This window comes from Colobus angolensis, unplaced genomic scaffold (assembly GCF_000951035.1).
Source record: "Colobus angolensis palliatus isolate OR3802 unplaced genomic scaffold, Cang.pa_1.0 Scaffold45, whole genome shotgun sequence".
In the NCBI taxonomy this organism is placed as follows: domain Eukaryota; kingdom Metazoa; phylum Chordata; class Mammalia; order Primates; family Cercopithecidae; genus Colobus; species Colobus angolensis.
In genome coordinates, this window is record NW_012117932.1 from 1,824,171 (window position 1) to 1,839,881 (window position 15,711).

Consider the following 15,711-nt stretch of genomic DNA (forward strand, 5'->3'; position numbering starts at 1 on the left):
ATAGCCGCCACTAACTGAACTCTCATAATGCACTAGGTGATTTAAAGACATCCAATAAATATTGATGGCTAGGATCTGAACACTTTACATACATTATCTACTGAATTCTTGGAACAAGTACATGTACATATTAAACACAGACTACAGTGGCTCAATGATTTGCCCAAGGCCATAAAGCTTTAATTCAAACCTACGTCTCACTCCCAAGTCCCTGATCTTCCTACAATGCTATACCAAACCTCGAAAATAGATAGAAGGATAAGAAATTACATTTTTTTAGTGTTTACCACGTGCTACTACCTTAAAATGACAAGTCTGAAAGAGCTGCACTGCAGCCAGCAAATGACGAGCCTGGGATTCAAACCCAGCAGGTAGTAAAGTCATTATACAACCAATACTGCATTGCTCAGTGTCCTTAACACAAATACCGTTAAGTAGCAGTGGGCTCCACCTTCAGTTATGGACGGGACAGGAAGAAATGGATGGCGGGATTTAGATAGACAGTAGAGAGCCTAATAAGGTTTTGTGAAACCCCAAAGAAATGAACTCCTTTTTGCTTAAATATTTTCTTTGCATCTTTTAGCTTGAATGTCCTACACAGCTCCACACCTTGTGCGATACGTATTACTGGCTTAGTCTACAAATCTGCTTTGGAGGAGGTCTGAGGGAGGTGAGAAGGGAATGATGAAAGTTTGGAGCAGAGACCTCCACCTGCCAATAAAGACGACAACTCCTGGTAAGCCCTGGAGTTGGGGCAGGAAAAACTCACACTGACAGATATATTTAACATCTTTTCCTTAATCCTAATATCTAAAAGCCATCAATATATCAGCTGCAATACATGTGTTTTAGGGATACAACCTTAACATGAAATGGATACAATACAAAAGAAAAATCATAAGCAAGTCCTTTTTTCTCTTGGCTACTGTTTACAAATTATTTACTACCCATATTATCTTACCTTTTGAATTTGACCTGCCCCTTGAGATATTGGAATAAAATGAGATACTGCAACAGGATGTGTCGACGAAAGTTACTGTCACTCAGTTGTAAATCCATCAGCTACTCAAGAAACAAGCAAACACATACGAAAACAACACATTAAAATCAAGTTTTGCCTAAAGGTACAAAATGTGCTACTATAGAAATGGAAGATTCCGATTCAATTTAAAAAACATTTGTTGAGAGTTCACTGCATGTGAGGCATTACCGCACAAGCCCACAGGCGGTCCAGTCAAGGTTTCACTTAGACTTCTTGACTGTTTGATGCCGTGACACATTCCTGTTGGTGGATAACAATGCTCTATCTGTGGTCCTGACATGAGGATAACATAAGGCAGAAGTATAAACAAGTAAACTGGGCATGGTGGCACAAGCCTGTAGTCCCAGCTACTCAGGAAGCTGAGAAGGAGGATCACGTGAACCCAGGAGTTCGAGATCAGCCTGAGCAACATAGCAAGACTCTAAATTAAAAAAAAAAAAAAGTAAAAAGTAAAACTGAGGTTACTACTTTCCCACACATGAATAACTACTGGCTAAAGAAGATATGGATAACAGCACAGTATCAACGGGTACCACTCATTTTTGCAGCCCTGTAAGTGCCTGCGTATTACTTAAGAAATTAGAGGTGAAAATCATCTCTGATTAGATGGGCTTTGTTTTTTTAGCTTTTAGTGAAAACTGCATCATACTTGTATTATCACAGAATCTGGATTCCAAAGGGCTTGAAGGTGATTTATGAGGAAGTTCTTCAACGACCCTGCCATCCATCTGTAAGAATAACTTGCGGGTGACAAAGGAAAGTCATTCTGATTATGTGCATGGAGCACTGAAGGAAAGGTGAAGTCTGTAACCACAAACTCATGCTAGTACTGCTTTCAAAAACTACAGTAACAAAGGAAAGCCACGTTCTCCTAAATGAATCACCAGTAAGGCAGCTGGAAGCGTCAGAGATTGGTTTTGGTTCAATGTCCCAAGTTCTGGTGGCTGTGCTTTACATGGTTTGGTACCATTTACTAAGGCCACCTAACACACACAAGCCTCCTTATTCACTAGCAACCCCTTCCGCACAGTGGCTCCAGGTCTTAAAAAAAAAAAAAATTAATGATCAGCCTTCCGGTCAGGTTTCCCTCACTTTTAAGGACTGAATATATTTGATTGTTATTTATATTAACTCTCCTATCCCAAATTGGAAATGTGAATGGCTGGCCATCAGCCTTCCCTTCCTCCAGCCCCTGGGCAACTTGACTGTCTCCACTCAGGCTGTTAGTTCCTTGCCATCAACTCCACGGACAGGCCCACCTCTGCTCCAGCTACCCACTACTGTGGCCACAGCTAGACGTGGGGTCACTCACAGCTTCCCCAGATCTGAAGTCTTTTAACTCACAATCCTATCTCACCACCTCTATCCTTCCCAGGTCTCTCACTCAGGTGCTTCCAATATACCTAATATTTGGATCTTACTGAGACTTTAAGGCCCTTGACCCATCTATTCTCTACCTGTTAGTCCAATCCTATTTTAGTCTAGATAAGGGGTCAGCAAACCTTTTCCTGAAGTGTGAAATAGTAAATATTTTTATTAATAGGTTATGTGGGCTAAGAGGCATAGTATGGATATTATGTAGGTATTTAAACATCTAAAATGTTGACAGAAAAAAAAAAAAAAACCCAAAACCACCAAAAACAACCAACATGGGTGGTGGGCCAGATTTGGCCTGTAGGCTATAATCTGCCAACTCCTGGTCTAGACTTCATGGTTAATCTCTTTGGCCATTTTCTTGCCAACTTCCTCAACACACTTGTCCCATATTTTTTCTGTCACATCTAGTGAGCAAACAGCAACCTTGAATAAACCAACTGTCACCTTCTCTATACCAACTCTCAGGCTTCCAATCTTGGCTCAAAGTGAGGTGCCTGAGTGAGTATACCAAATTACACAGCTATGCACCACTGGTATGTGGTCTCCACCTTAAACATCTGTTTTTAGTCAGCAATCTCTCTTTATTCTTCAAGGTCATTCTCTCCTATTCTTCACAGTAATGATTTCAAACCCTTTCCACTTAGCAAAAATACTACTTTACCACCCCTCTTGACTTTCAGTAGATAACTACTTTTGCCTTCAATGAGGAGAAAAATTCATTAAATTGGAAAGCATTTCGTTTCTTGGCCCCAAAATGACAAGTCAGCTGCACCCACACCTTTGTTTACCTCACTTCCTTCTGTCACAACTCCTTCATGACTAAAGGTATTCCATCTGGATTACCTTCCATCTGGAATCCCAATATCCCTAATAACTGAGTTCCATCAACTAACTGCCCTGCTTCTTTCCAAGCTCCTTTCCATAAGCATTACATAACCTCCCTCAAAGATCTCCCACATTCTCACCTCACCCTTTAATAGCAAAGCTTCTTAAAATAACTGACTACAGGCACTGTTGCCAATCAGCCCCTCAACCTGCTATCATCTGACCGCCTCATCCACTAATCCATTGAAAGTGTTTTTGTCGGTTGGGCGTGGGGGCTCATGCCTGGAACCCCAGCACTTTGGGAGGCTGAGGCGGGCGGATCACGAGGTCAGAAGTTCGAGACCAGCCTGGCCAACATGGTGAAACCCGTCTCTATGTTTAAAAAAAAAAAAAAAAAAAAAAAAGTTGGGCGTGGTGGTATACACCCTTTAATTCCAGCTACTCGGGAGGCTGAGGCAGGAGAATAGCTTAAACCTGAGAGGCGGAGGTTGCAGTGAGCCGAGACCATGCCACTACACTCCAGCCTGGGCAACAGAGCAAAACTTGGTCTTGGGGCAGGAGAAGTGTTTTGTCAAGATCACCAATGACTTATTTGTTGTTAAATCCTGTGAACACTCTTTATTGTCCTCATCCTACTTGATATGCTTGGCTTCCATGAGTGCCCTGCTTTTCTAGTTTTTCTCTAAACTCACGGGTTACTCTTCAGTCTTCTCCTCTTATCCCTTCATTCTCCCTTAAACATGGGTTTTCTTCAGGATTTGATTCAATATTTTCTTCTCTTCTCAATCTACACTCTCCCCTCTAGCTCATTTCATATACTCTACAGTTTGAATTACCATTTATAAACTGATAACTCCTACAACTATACTCTCAGCCTAGATCTTGTTCCTAATCTCCAGATTTGTATACTCAACAACCTATTATATACATCTCTACTTGAATGTTCAACTGACACTTGATCGGATTTCACAAACGAAGTAAAACATCAATTTTCTCCACAAAAGCTGTTCTCCAGTGTTGACTAATTCAATGAGAGGCTCCAACATCCACCCATTTGACCAAGCAACTCTAGGAAGGCTTCCTGGAGAAAGCAGCATCTAAACTCTCAACAAGGAACAAACCTAAAGATGGAGAGTGGGGGTTGGGGGACGGGGGAGAAAAGGGGGGACCCAAATAAGAGACTGGTCTATTTGAAGGACCAAAGTACAGAGTTCAATACATCTGGAGTAGAGATGTGAACCCCTGGCTTAAAGAGATGAACCAAACTGGCTAGGTGATGCTTACTAGCTGTTCATTTTATTTTTTTATGTTGAAAGATTTTTCTTGATAGAAACAATGGATTGAAAATAGGAGTCAACAAACCACTGAATCAGGGGTGGAAAGGTCTAATGAGATTCAAGCTAACTGCTTCACATTATACTTAAGGAAACTAGGTCCAGAAAAGTTAAAACTACCTAGGCAAGGTCACATAGCTAGTTAGTGACAGAGCTGACAGTGAAACTAATGCACTCAACTGTACCCTTTCTTTCATAATATATACTATCTAGTTCCATTTTTCTTTGGTTATTTAAAAAATTATACCATTTACACTATGTCATGGGTCAAACATTTCATTATTATTACTTTTAGAAACAGGGTCTCACTTTGTTTCTCAGGCTGGAGTGCAATGGCACCATCACAGCTCACTGCAGCCTTGAACTCGGGGGCTCAAGCAATTCTCTCACCTCAGCCTCCTGAGTAGCTAGGACAACAGGCGTATGCCACAATGCCCAGCTAATTTTTTTCTTTTAAATTTTTTGTAGAGACAGAGTCACACTTTGTTGCCCAGGCTGTTTTGAACTTCTGGCTTCAAGCAATCCTTCAGCCTCAGCTTTACAAAGTGCTGGGATTACGGATGTAGGCCATCATGCCTGGCCCAAATGTTTCTTTGTAAATGTCTGTTTATCTTGAGCAAAGGGCTTTTATTATCCTTAGCTGTATGTATGGATGGATGTATTTAGTACAGAAGGGTCTTGCTATGTTGCCCAGGCTGAACTTGAACTCCTGGGCCCAAGTGATCCTCCCACCCTGGTCTCCTAAATAGCTGGAACTACAGGCATACATCACTGGACAAGTCTACTGTCCTTAGTTTTTATGGCACATCTTAGCTCAGGCCTCAGTTTTCCCGATATTCTAAACCTAAAAAGTCTCATGCTTTTCATTTTAGTCATCCTTACATGCCTTTCTGTCAACCAATTTTACATATAAATAATATTCCTGAGTAAAATTAAAGTGTATGAAATCTTCCATTTCTATCAATTTAACACAAAATACTTAAAAAATGTGTGCTAGAAAACAAAATATTCAGAACATTCTCATTAAAATCTTACCAATTGTCATAACACATCAGGTGAGATCAAATTATCCAATTTTTAAATTTTGAAATATTTTAAATGTTCAAAAAGGTATAGTTAAATAATACAATGTTCATGTACCCACTACCCAGTCACACATAAAATCCTAACATTTTTACTTGTTACACATCTGTTAAAGAAACAGAATATCATAGACACTGTTGAAGCTCCCTCTATAACCTCCCTGCTCCTATTTCCCTCCCTCCCTCTACTATGGTAACCACAACCATGTATTTCACAGTTAGGATTTTTATACACATTTTATATTACTACATATGTAAACATCTATAAATAATATATGGATGTACTTTGCATTGTTTCAAACTCTATACAATATGTGCTATTGTGCAATTTGCCATTTTCATACAACACTATGTTTGAAATTTACCCATCTTTATACATGTTGCTCTAAGTTCAGGGATTGGCAAATCTTTTAAGGACTAGCCAGAAACTATTTTAGGCTTTATGGACTATATATATCTGTCACAACTATCTATCTCTGCTGTTACAGAGCAAAAGCAGTCAGAGACAATCTAAATGAATGAGGGTGGCTGCGTTCCAATAAAAATTATTATTCTTTTTTATTGTTTTCTGAGATAGGGTCTGACTCTGTTACCCAGGTTGGAATGCAGGAGCACGAATATGGCTCACTGCAGCCTTGACCTCCTGGGCTCAAGCGATTCTCCTGCCTCAGCCTCCCCTGTAGCTAGGACTACAGGCATATGCCACCACGGTCAGCTCATTGTTGTATTTTTTTGTAGAGATGGGGGTATCACTTTGTTGCTCAGGCTGGTCTCAAACTCCTGGTTTCAAGCAATCCTCCTGCCTTGGCCTCCCAAAGTGCTAGGATTACAGTCACTGCAACTGGCCCAATAAAAATTATCTACAAAAACAGATGATAGGCCAGATTTGCCAACCCCTGCTATAATTAATCCATTTTCAGTGCTTTACAGAACTATCACATAAAATTATCTTATCACCCAGTTTTCTGCTTGTGAACATTGACACTGTTTCTAAACTTTCATTTACAAATACATCATTTACAAACAATGGTGCAGTGAATCTTCTTAGAGATTTCCTTGTGTACGTGAGTCCTATGTAGGGGGCCATATTTAGGAACAAATTTTAACTTCACTAGTTTTTACAAAAGTATTCTGCAAACTGGTTGATTCAGTTTATATTTCAACAGTGTATAAAAGTTCTCATTTTCCCACATCTCTGCCAATACTATGATTGTTAAGCTTTTCAATTTTGGCCAGGTTGCTAAGTGTGAAATGGTTATCTCATCATTTTATTTGCACTAGAGAGGCTTAGCAACTTTTGTAAGCTCATTCACTATTCAGTTTTCTACAGCTTTAAATTACTTGTTCTTATCATCTTTTCAGTTTTCCATCTGGTTGTCTTTTATCAATGGAATATTCTGAATACTAATCTTTCCTGGTTATATAGGTGGCAAATAATCTCCTAGTCTGTGCCTTGTCTTTTTACTTTGCCTATGGTATCTTTTACTATTCAAGACTTTTACATCTTAATATTAAATCTTAAATATTAAATTGATATTTTTCCCTCACAATTTGTGCTTTCTGTAGCTCAAGAAATCTCTCCCTACTCCAAATTTACATATTTCACATTTTCTTCTAAAGGTTTAAAAGTCTTGCTTTTCTCATTCATACTGTCAATTAACCTGGAATTGACTGTACTGAGGTACAGACTGAATTTTAATTTTTCCATATGGATAATGAACTGTCCAAGCAACATTTATTAAGAATAGGCTGAGCCTGGTGGCTCATGCCTGTAACCCCAGCACTTTGGGAGGCTGAGCTGGGCAGATCACCTGAGGCTGGGAGTTTGAGACCAGCCTGGCCAACATGGAGAAACCTCATCTCTACTAAAAATATAAAATTACCCAGGCGTGGTAGCACATGCCTGTAATCCCAGTTACTCGGGAGGCTGAGGCAAGGGAATCGCTTAAACCCAGGAGGTGGAGGTTGCAATGAGCTGAGATCACGCCATTGCACTCACTTGGGCAACAAGAGCGAAACTGTCTCAAAAAAAAAAAAAACCACACAAATAATTCATCCTTTCCTCGCTAGTTTATAATGGAATCTTTTTTGCATATTAACCTTTTCTACAATTCGGACTTTCTATTGTTTTAGTTTTCTTCTTCTGTATACTGGTACTAATAATTACCTGTCCTAACTACTATTGCTGTATAGGTCTTAATATCTGACAGGGCAAGTGTTCCTGCTTTCTTCATATTTTTCTTACTCTTGGCTTTCTGCTTTTCCATAGAAACATTAATACTAACTTTTTGAGTTCCCATGAAAAAAACCATTTGGTCTTTATAATAAAACAATTCATATTCCTTTGGGTATAACTTAAATTTAAAAATCCATTTGGATACTGATTCAAAATATGCTGAATCAATACATCTGGGGAGAAGGGGCACTGGGTCTGTATCTATAAATGTAGTAATGCTGCTCCATTTTTGTAATGTTTCTCTATGAAGACTACGCCTAGGTATTGGGAGAGCTTTCACTGCTATTCTGAATAACATGTAATTGATTACTAGTTTATAAGAACACTATTGATGTTTCTCTTGCAATCTTGCTGAAGTTTCATTAGTTCTAACAGTTTCTTGGTTCTCTTGGATTTTTCTCTGCAGACAATTATATTGTCTTCAAACGGGGATAGTTTACTCTTTTCTTTCCAATACTTACAAATCTTATTCCTTGTTTTTTTCTCTTATTGAAATGGTTAGATCCTCCAGTACGGTGTTGAACAGAAATATGGTTAGTGTCCATCCATGTCTTCTTTTTGGATTTAATGGGAATACTTTTTAAAGTTTCATAATTGTGTATGATGTTTGCAATAGGGTTTTTAAAATCAGTCCTTTTATCACCTCAGAGAACATTCCTTTCTACTTTTTGTATTGAATATTAGATTTTATTGAATTTTCTTGACTTCTGAGATGATCATACAGATCTTAAAAATCTTTAATCTTTTTTTTCTCAGACATGGTCTTGCTGTGTTGCCCAGGCTGGTCTTGAACTCCTGGGCTCAAGCAATCCTCCGGCCTTGGCCTCCCAAAGTGCTGGGATTACAGGCGTAAGCCAATACGCCCAGCCAATCTGTTGTTCATCTGGCATTATATTCATCTTTCTGATGAACCATACTTACATTCCTAGGATAAACCACATGTCTCTTATTTTTTTAAAAAAAACTACTTCATTTGTGAGTCTATAAAACATTTCTATAAATAGAAAACATTCTATTTATATGTGAGACGAATATATATATACATGTTTTTCCTTGTTCTGTCCTTATTGGGATTTTAAGTTATAATCTTACATAATGAACTGGGGGGCTTCTCTTTTTCTAACTTCTGAAAATTTTCATTTATGGTAGAAATTATTTATTCTTTGAAGTATTGATAAGATGTGCCTGAAAAACCTCTGGGCCTGATGTCATTGAAAAAGTGTCATTCTGGCTGGTATTTCTTTAATGGTTGTTCATCTATTTAGTTTTCTTTTTTTTTTTGAGAGTCTATTTTGGTCATTAAATTTTTCTAAAGAATTCTTTCCATTAGGCTTCAAAATTTATTTGTAGAAATTGTTCATAATATCCTCTTAATCATTTCAAATATCTCTAATTATGTCAATTTTTACTGTTAATATTGTTTGCTGGTATCTTTTCATTTTCCTTGCACAGGCTCTGGATTTCTAACATTTTCTTTTCAAAGAAACAACTTTCAGTTTTGCTGATATATTTTATAGTTTCTCTTATTTCATTAAGTTGTGCTATTATTATTACTTCCATTTTCTTGAGGTTTATTTTGTACTTTTTCTAACTTCTTGAGTTGAATGCTCAATTTGTCACTCCTTCTTGACATTTTTTCCATTAATGCATATGAAGCTTTAACGGTGCCTTTACATCTCCCTTTATTTGTAACCCACACTTCTGATATATAATTCTTCCTATAATTACAATTTTGATATACATTTATTACAAATTTGGAATTTCCATTATGATTTCTTCCTTAATTCCTGTGAAATGCATTTTTATGTTTTCATATATTTGCCTCTTTTTAAGCTGTCCTTTTTGCAGCTTTAATTTTAGAATTCTAATTTGATGACAGAGAAATGTGGCCAGAGAATGTGTTCTTCATGTATAATCTTTGAAATTTGCTGAGAATTTGTGACCTAGTACATGGTCAAATTTTGTGAATGTTCCAGGTATACACAAAAATAAATATATTGCTTCTATTTATTCTGTACTACATCAAGCTTTTTACTGTCATTGTTCAAATTTTCCATATACTTAACTAATCTTTAGTCAACCTGATCCATCAGAAGCAGTTAAAAATATATACTGTCATTGTGGGCCAACTTCTCATAACTTTGTAAGTTTTTGCTTAATATATTTTGAGGGTATATTGTGAAATATATATAAGTTCATGACACCTTCTTGGTGGTTCATTCCTTTATTAAGTAGTGTTCCTTGTCCTATTTATACTTTTCCCCTTAAATTCTATTTTATTTGTTATTTATGTAGCTTTCTTTTTGTTGGTATTAGCCTGGTATGTTTCTTTCCATCCTAATATTTCAATCATGAGTTTTGTTTTAGGTATATATCCCTTATGGATACAAACTGCTCCATCTTCCATTTATTAAATTTTTCTTGTCTTCTTTTCTTTTCCACATAAGTTTTAAGCTCTTGGGTCTGCTTTCTTCCTTCTTAGTGAAAATCATGGAATTACGGAACTTGGCTTTGCGTAACTAGGAAAGGATAAGATTCTGAGACGCTGGCCGGGCGCGGTGGCTCAAGCCTGTAATCCCAACACTTTGGGAGGCCGAGACGGGCAGATCACGAGGTCAGGAGATCAAGACCATCCTGGCTAACACAGTGAAACCCCGTCTCTACTAAAAAATGCGAGGTGGTGGGCGGAGGTGGTGGGCGCCTGTAGTCCCAACTACTCGGGAGGCTGAGGCAGGAGAATGGCATGAACCCGGGAGGCGAAGCTTGCAGTGAGCTGAGATCCGGCCACTGCACTCCAGCCTGGGAGACAGAGCAAGGCTCCGTCTCAAAAAAAAAAAAAAAGATTCTGAGACGCAAACCTCATTAAAAGGAAGAAACTGGTGCCCCCAGAAGACAAATGTACCAATGGCAATTTGGTGCATGGGAAACTCAGAGCATCTGTGTAAATGTGAATTTGTTTTGCTCTTGAGCCCCCAGTGAGGAAGAGTACACAAAAGGATCACTACTACTAACCTTGAGTTAGTTCAGAATGTTTTCACTCCTTAAAAGTGCTTTTGTATGACCTCTAGTTGGCCTAATTTAATAATTTTTCCTGTTGACTGAGTGTTAGGCTCTTTTTTTTCTTTTACGTGAATACCCATATGAATTGTGTGTCAGAGAGTGGGCAACAGGGTAGTCTTTCTGTAGCATGACTGTAGGAGTTGAATATTTCTCGAAAAAGTATTGAGTCTATGAAAAGAACACAGCTATACAGTTTCTACAGTATACACCTCTGATCAGATTGTGTCTTGAGAGATTTCTGGAAAAGTACTAAATCTCTCAGGTACTGGAATTTTTTTTTGTTTGTTTTGTTTTGAGACAGAGTCTTGCTCTGTCACCCAGGCTGGCGTGCAGTGGCACAATCGTGGCTCACTACAACCTCTGCCTCCCGGATTCAAGCAATTCTCCTGCCTCAGCCTTCTGAGTAGCTGGGACCATAGGTGGGCACCACCACGCCCAGCTAAATTTTGTACTTTTAGTAGAGATGGGGTTTCACTATGTCATCCAGGCTGATCTCAAACTCCTGGCCTCAAGTGATCCACTCACCTCGACCTCTCAAAGTGCTGGCATTACAGGCATGAGCCACCACACCCGGCTTCACATACTGGATTTCCTTTTTAAATTGCTGAAAGGCACCACTAAGTGCTTACATAATCCTGGACGAGGTGTTAAAATCTGCCCAGACAATTAAGAAATCAAGCCTAAACTCCACATGTTTTGAATATACCCATTTTTTCCCCAGGTTAGGAAAAAAAAAATACAGGTTCCACAGTTAGTATGTTTACAAATATTTAACTTTAAACTTCAAACTTTTTAAACTTTTAAACAATTTAAACTTTTAATTTTCACAAATGTGTCAGATATTAAATTAGGGTCTAGAGGACTAAATTGTAAAATAGTTTTCTACCTGGAATACTACCTTCCATATAGCTTATTCAATTGAAATAGAAAACATTTGGTTTCTTAGAAAAGAATGTATAAACAATTGTACAAAAACAACTACATTATAAATTTAAATAGCATTCCTTCTTTTTTTTTTTTTTGAGATGGAGTCTCACTCTGTTGCCCAGGCTGGAGTGTAGTGGTGGGATCTCAGCTCACCACAACCTCCGCCTCCCAGGTTCAATGGATTCCCCTGCCTCAGCCTCTAGGGTAGCTGGGATTACAGGCATGCACCACCATACCCGGCTAATTTTTGTATTTTGTGGAGCTGGGGTTTCACCATGTTGGCCAGGCTGGTCTCAAACTCCTGACCTCAAGTGATTTGCCCACCTTGGCCTCCCAAAATGTTGGGATTGCAGGCGTGAGCCACTGCGCCCAGCTCTACTTTGTAATAATGCTTTTCAAAGTGTCTTTCAAAAAAAAGTTCTTAAAAAAATGAAAAATCTAATTTTAGTTTAAAGACCTCTCAGCGTCCCTGCTGAGTTATAAGATAAAAGGAGATGCCCATTGAAGGCAGGACCTATCAAGTCTCAATCCTTTTATTTAGTAAAAAAGTAACCTGATGACACAGTCTCAAAAAGTTTTAAGCAACTTTCTGTACTAATACAGCAATGTGTCACTTACCTACAGGGATACAGTCTAAGAAAGGTGTCATTAGGCAATTTCCCCCCTATGTGAACATGATAGAGTGTACTTAACAATAGTATTGCCTACTATACACCTAGGTTACATGGCACACCCTATGGCTCCTCGGCTACGAACCTGTAGAGCATGTAACTGCACTGAATACTGTAGGCAACTATAACACCATGGTTAAGGATCTGTGTATCTAAACATAGAAAAGGCAAAGTAAAAATACAGTATTATAATCTATAATCTTACAGAACCACTGTTGTACATGGGGTCCACTGCTGACCAATTATATGGTCATTATGTGGTGCCATTATGGGGTGCATGGCTGTACTCTGAGGTAGACTTAGAAGGCTATGGTATTCCTCAATAAAATAAATACCAAAGATTTAAATTTCATTTTCCTTAATACTCATAGTTAATGTAAAACAAACTCTTTAATGTTTTACGTTAGTACTGTTTGAAAGTTTTCAGTCTAAAAGATGACTTTATGACTTTTCTTTGATTAAACCACAAGGTAGAAAAAAGATACAAATATAGAATTTTAATAAACATAAGATTTTTCTGCCTTTAAAAGGCTAAAATTAAACTTTCTAATATAGGTTATTTTGTTGTTACCTGTATTATTAATACTTAGGATTATTTACACATAAACATGGGTGAACAACTAAATCAAGCTATGATTAAACAGCCAGTGTCTATACGTTGATTTTCATAAATCTCAGACAATACTGAAAATTATATGAATTTACAGAATATTCTTACGCTATCTGGTAAAGTTTTAATACTCTATAGGATTACAGAGTATTGAAAACATTTCTACAAAAAATTAAAATTCAGACACAGAAAACAAAAAGTCCCTAACATATGATTCTTTTATTTATTTTATTTTTTTGAGACAGAGTCTCACTCTGTTGCCCAGGCTGGAGTGTAATGGTGTGATCTCAGCTCACTGCAACCTCTGCCTCCTGGGTTTAAGTGATTCTCCTACCTCAGCCTCCCAAGTAGCTGGGATTATAGGCACCTGCCACCACATCCGGCTAATTTTTTGTATTTTTAGTAGAGACAGAGTTTCGCTATGTTGGCCAGGCGGGTCTCAAACGCCTGACCTTAAGTGATCTGCCTGCCTCGGCCTCCCAAAGTGCTGGGACACAGGCGTGAGCCATTGTGCCTGGCCTGATTCATATGTTTTTAAACCTATGTATCTCTGACCATACCTTAACATGTTTGCTCTTCGTAACACTCAGGATGAAATAAATCAGTTAATGTTTACATATTAAACATGCTTGATAGAACTGTTTTAAAAACTAATTTTAAAGTTTTAAATAATACTGTTATTAAACACTGATCTATTACAACATGCATATAAAAGTATATTGAAAACTAATAAACACTTGTATATAATAGAGGAGGGAGCCTGATTTTTTCCTCTGGGTATGAAGTCCATTTATAACCAGGTAATTTTTTTTGCCCTCTATAGAGTCTGTCCAGGAGTCCAAAATTATTGTCCGCATCAGAGAACATTTTTTTTTTCAAAGGTCTATTAACATTTATAAATATGACTTCGTTATGCTTTTGTGTAATCATGACTATACACTGTGGTAAACATAATAAGAGTTCTCATTTCTAGAGGACCTAAAATTTGTAATGGTCTTTCTGTTATAGTCAGTATTAATTTCTATTACTTTGGCTAATAAGAAGGTTGGGCGGCTTCTTACTCTCTCTCTGCTCTTTATCTTATCAAATAACTAGTCTCCTCTGCTGAGCCTTTCAGCCTTTGCCGCTCTTCAAGATTAGGCTCCAAATTCAGAGCCTACTTTGACAGTACACCACCTGCACCCTAACTGCCTTTAGTCTTTCCTAGAGGGCTGCTACTTGGTAGCATCAATCACTTTACTTTCTTATCTTGCTTGTATAACCATGGCTTGACTCACACACAGAGGTTATTCTAAAAATAACAATGGCCGAGTATACTCTAAGTTTTCTAATATGCTCAATGATATTTAAAGAGCTGTTCTATTTGTCAGGACCACAGAGTTCAAAAATGTCAAAACAGAGGGTAGTTCCTGCCTTCCGCCCTGAGGACCATTAAAAGTCAATTTTATTTATATTAAAAAATGTCAATCATATGAAAAGGTTTTATCTATAATATTTATCTTTACAGGATGAGTGAAAGCATATGCTAAGACTGACACGACTGTCAGCAAGACTTCTAAAGCAGTGATCCCCAACCTTTTTGGCACCAGGGACTGGTTCCATGGAAGACAATTTTTCCACAGATCAGGGGTTATGGGGTAGAGGGAATGGTTTCAGGATGATTCAAGTGCATTACATTTATTGTGCACTTCATTTCTATTATTATTATATTGTAATATATAATGAAATACATATACAGCTCACCATAATGTAGAATCAGTGGGAGCCCTGAGCTTGCTTTCCTGCAACTAGAAGGTCCCATCTGGTGGTGATGAGAGACAGTGACAGATCATCGGGCATCAGATTCTCATAAGGAGCACACAACCTAGATCCCCCATGATCAGTTTACAATAGGGTTCATGTTACTATGAGAATCTAATGCTGCTGCTCATCTGATAGGAAGCAGAGCTCAGGTGGTAATGTAAGTGATGGAGAGCAGTTGTACATACAGATGAAGCTTCGCTTGCTTGCCCACCACTCACCGCCTGCTGTGCAGCCCTGTTCCAGAGCTATCTAAAAGCCTCCCACACCAAAAACAACTAATGAGATTAAAAAAAAATTGTAGGATAGTGGTTAGCCTGCCCACTTGTTAACAGGAGGGTCTTGCTTCTGCCTTCATTTGCTCCTAACTAAGCTATAGTATATCTTATAAGAGACCTATCTTAGCCTCTACTACGTAAAGATTCAACCTCTCAAATGGACATAAAAACTACAAAACATTTAAGGCAGAATGACTGTATGGATAGTTTCTTACTGCCAGGAACTTTTTTTTAAAAAATGACCAAAAGTCCTAACTAGAGGCCTCTTCACGCAATGCAGAGACCAAGCAAAATTGTGAATTTTCTTTTCTCCATGAAAAAGAATGGCCTAATGACCACCCTAGGGTCAACAGTACATGACTGGGGGTAACCTCACCCTGGTAACTGCTAGCCACTGAGTATTCCATCTGATTATTCTGGTCATTGAGTCTCAGATGGAAAGCGAGAAGCATTATTATTCTAAAGGACT

At 38.1% G+C, this 15,711-nt stretch overlaps 1 protein-coding gene across 1 annotated transcript in view; it reads right to left on the reverse strand.

The window, feature by feature from the left end:
• The window catches only part of THOC1 (THO complex 1), a 54,300-nt gene that overhangs the window by 11,994 nt on the left and 26,595 nt on the right, over positions 1-15,711 (reverse strand). Inside the window, exon 12 of the mRNA XM_011957776.1 lies at positions 962-1,062. Coding sequence (XP_011813166.1) covers positions 962-1,062 — 101 coding nt within the window. The remainder of the gene's footprint in view (positions 1-961; positions 1,063-15,711) is intronic.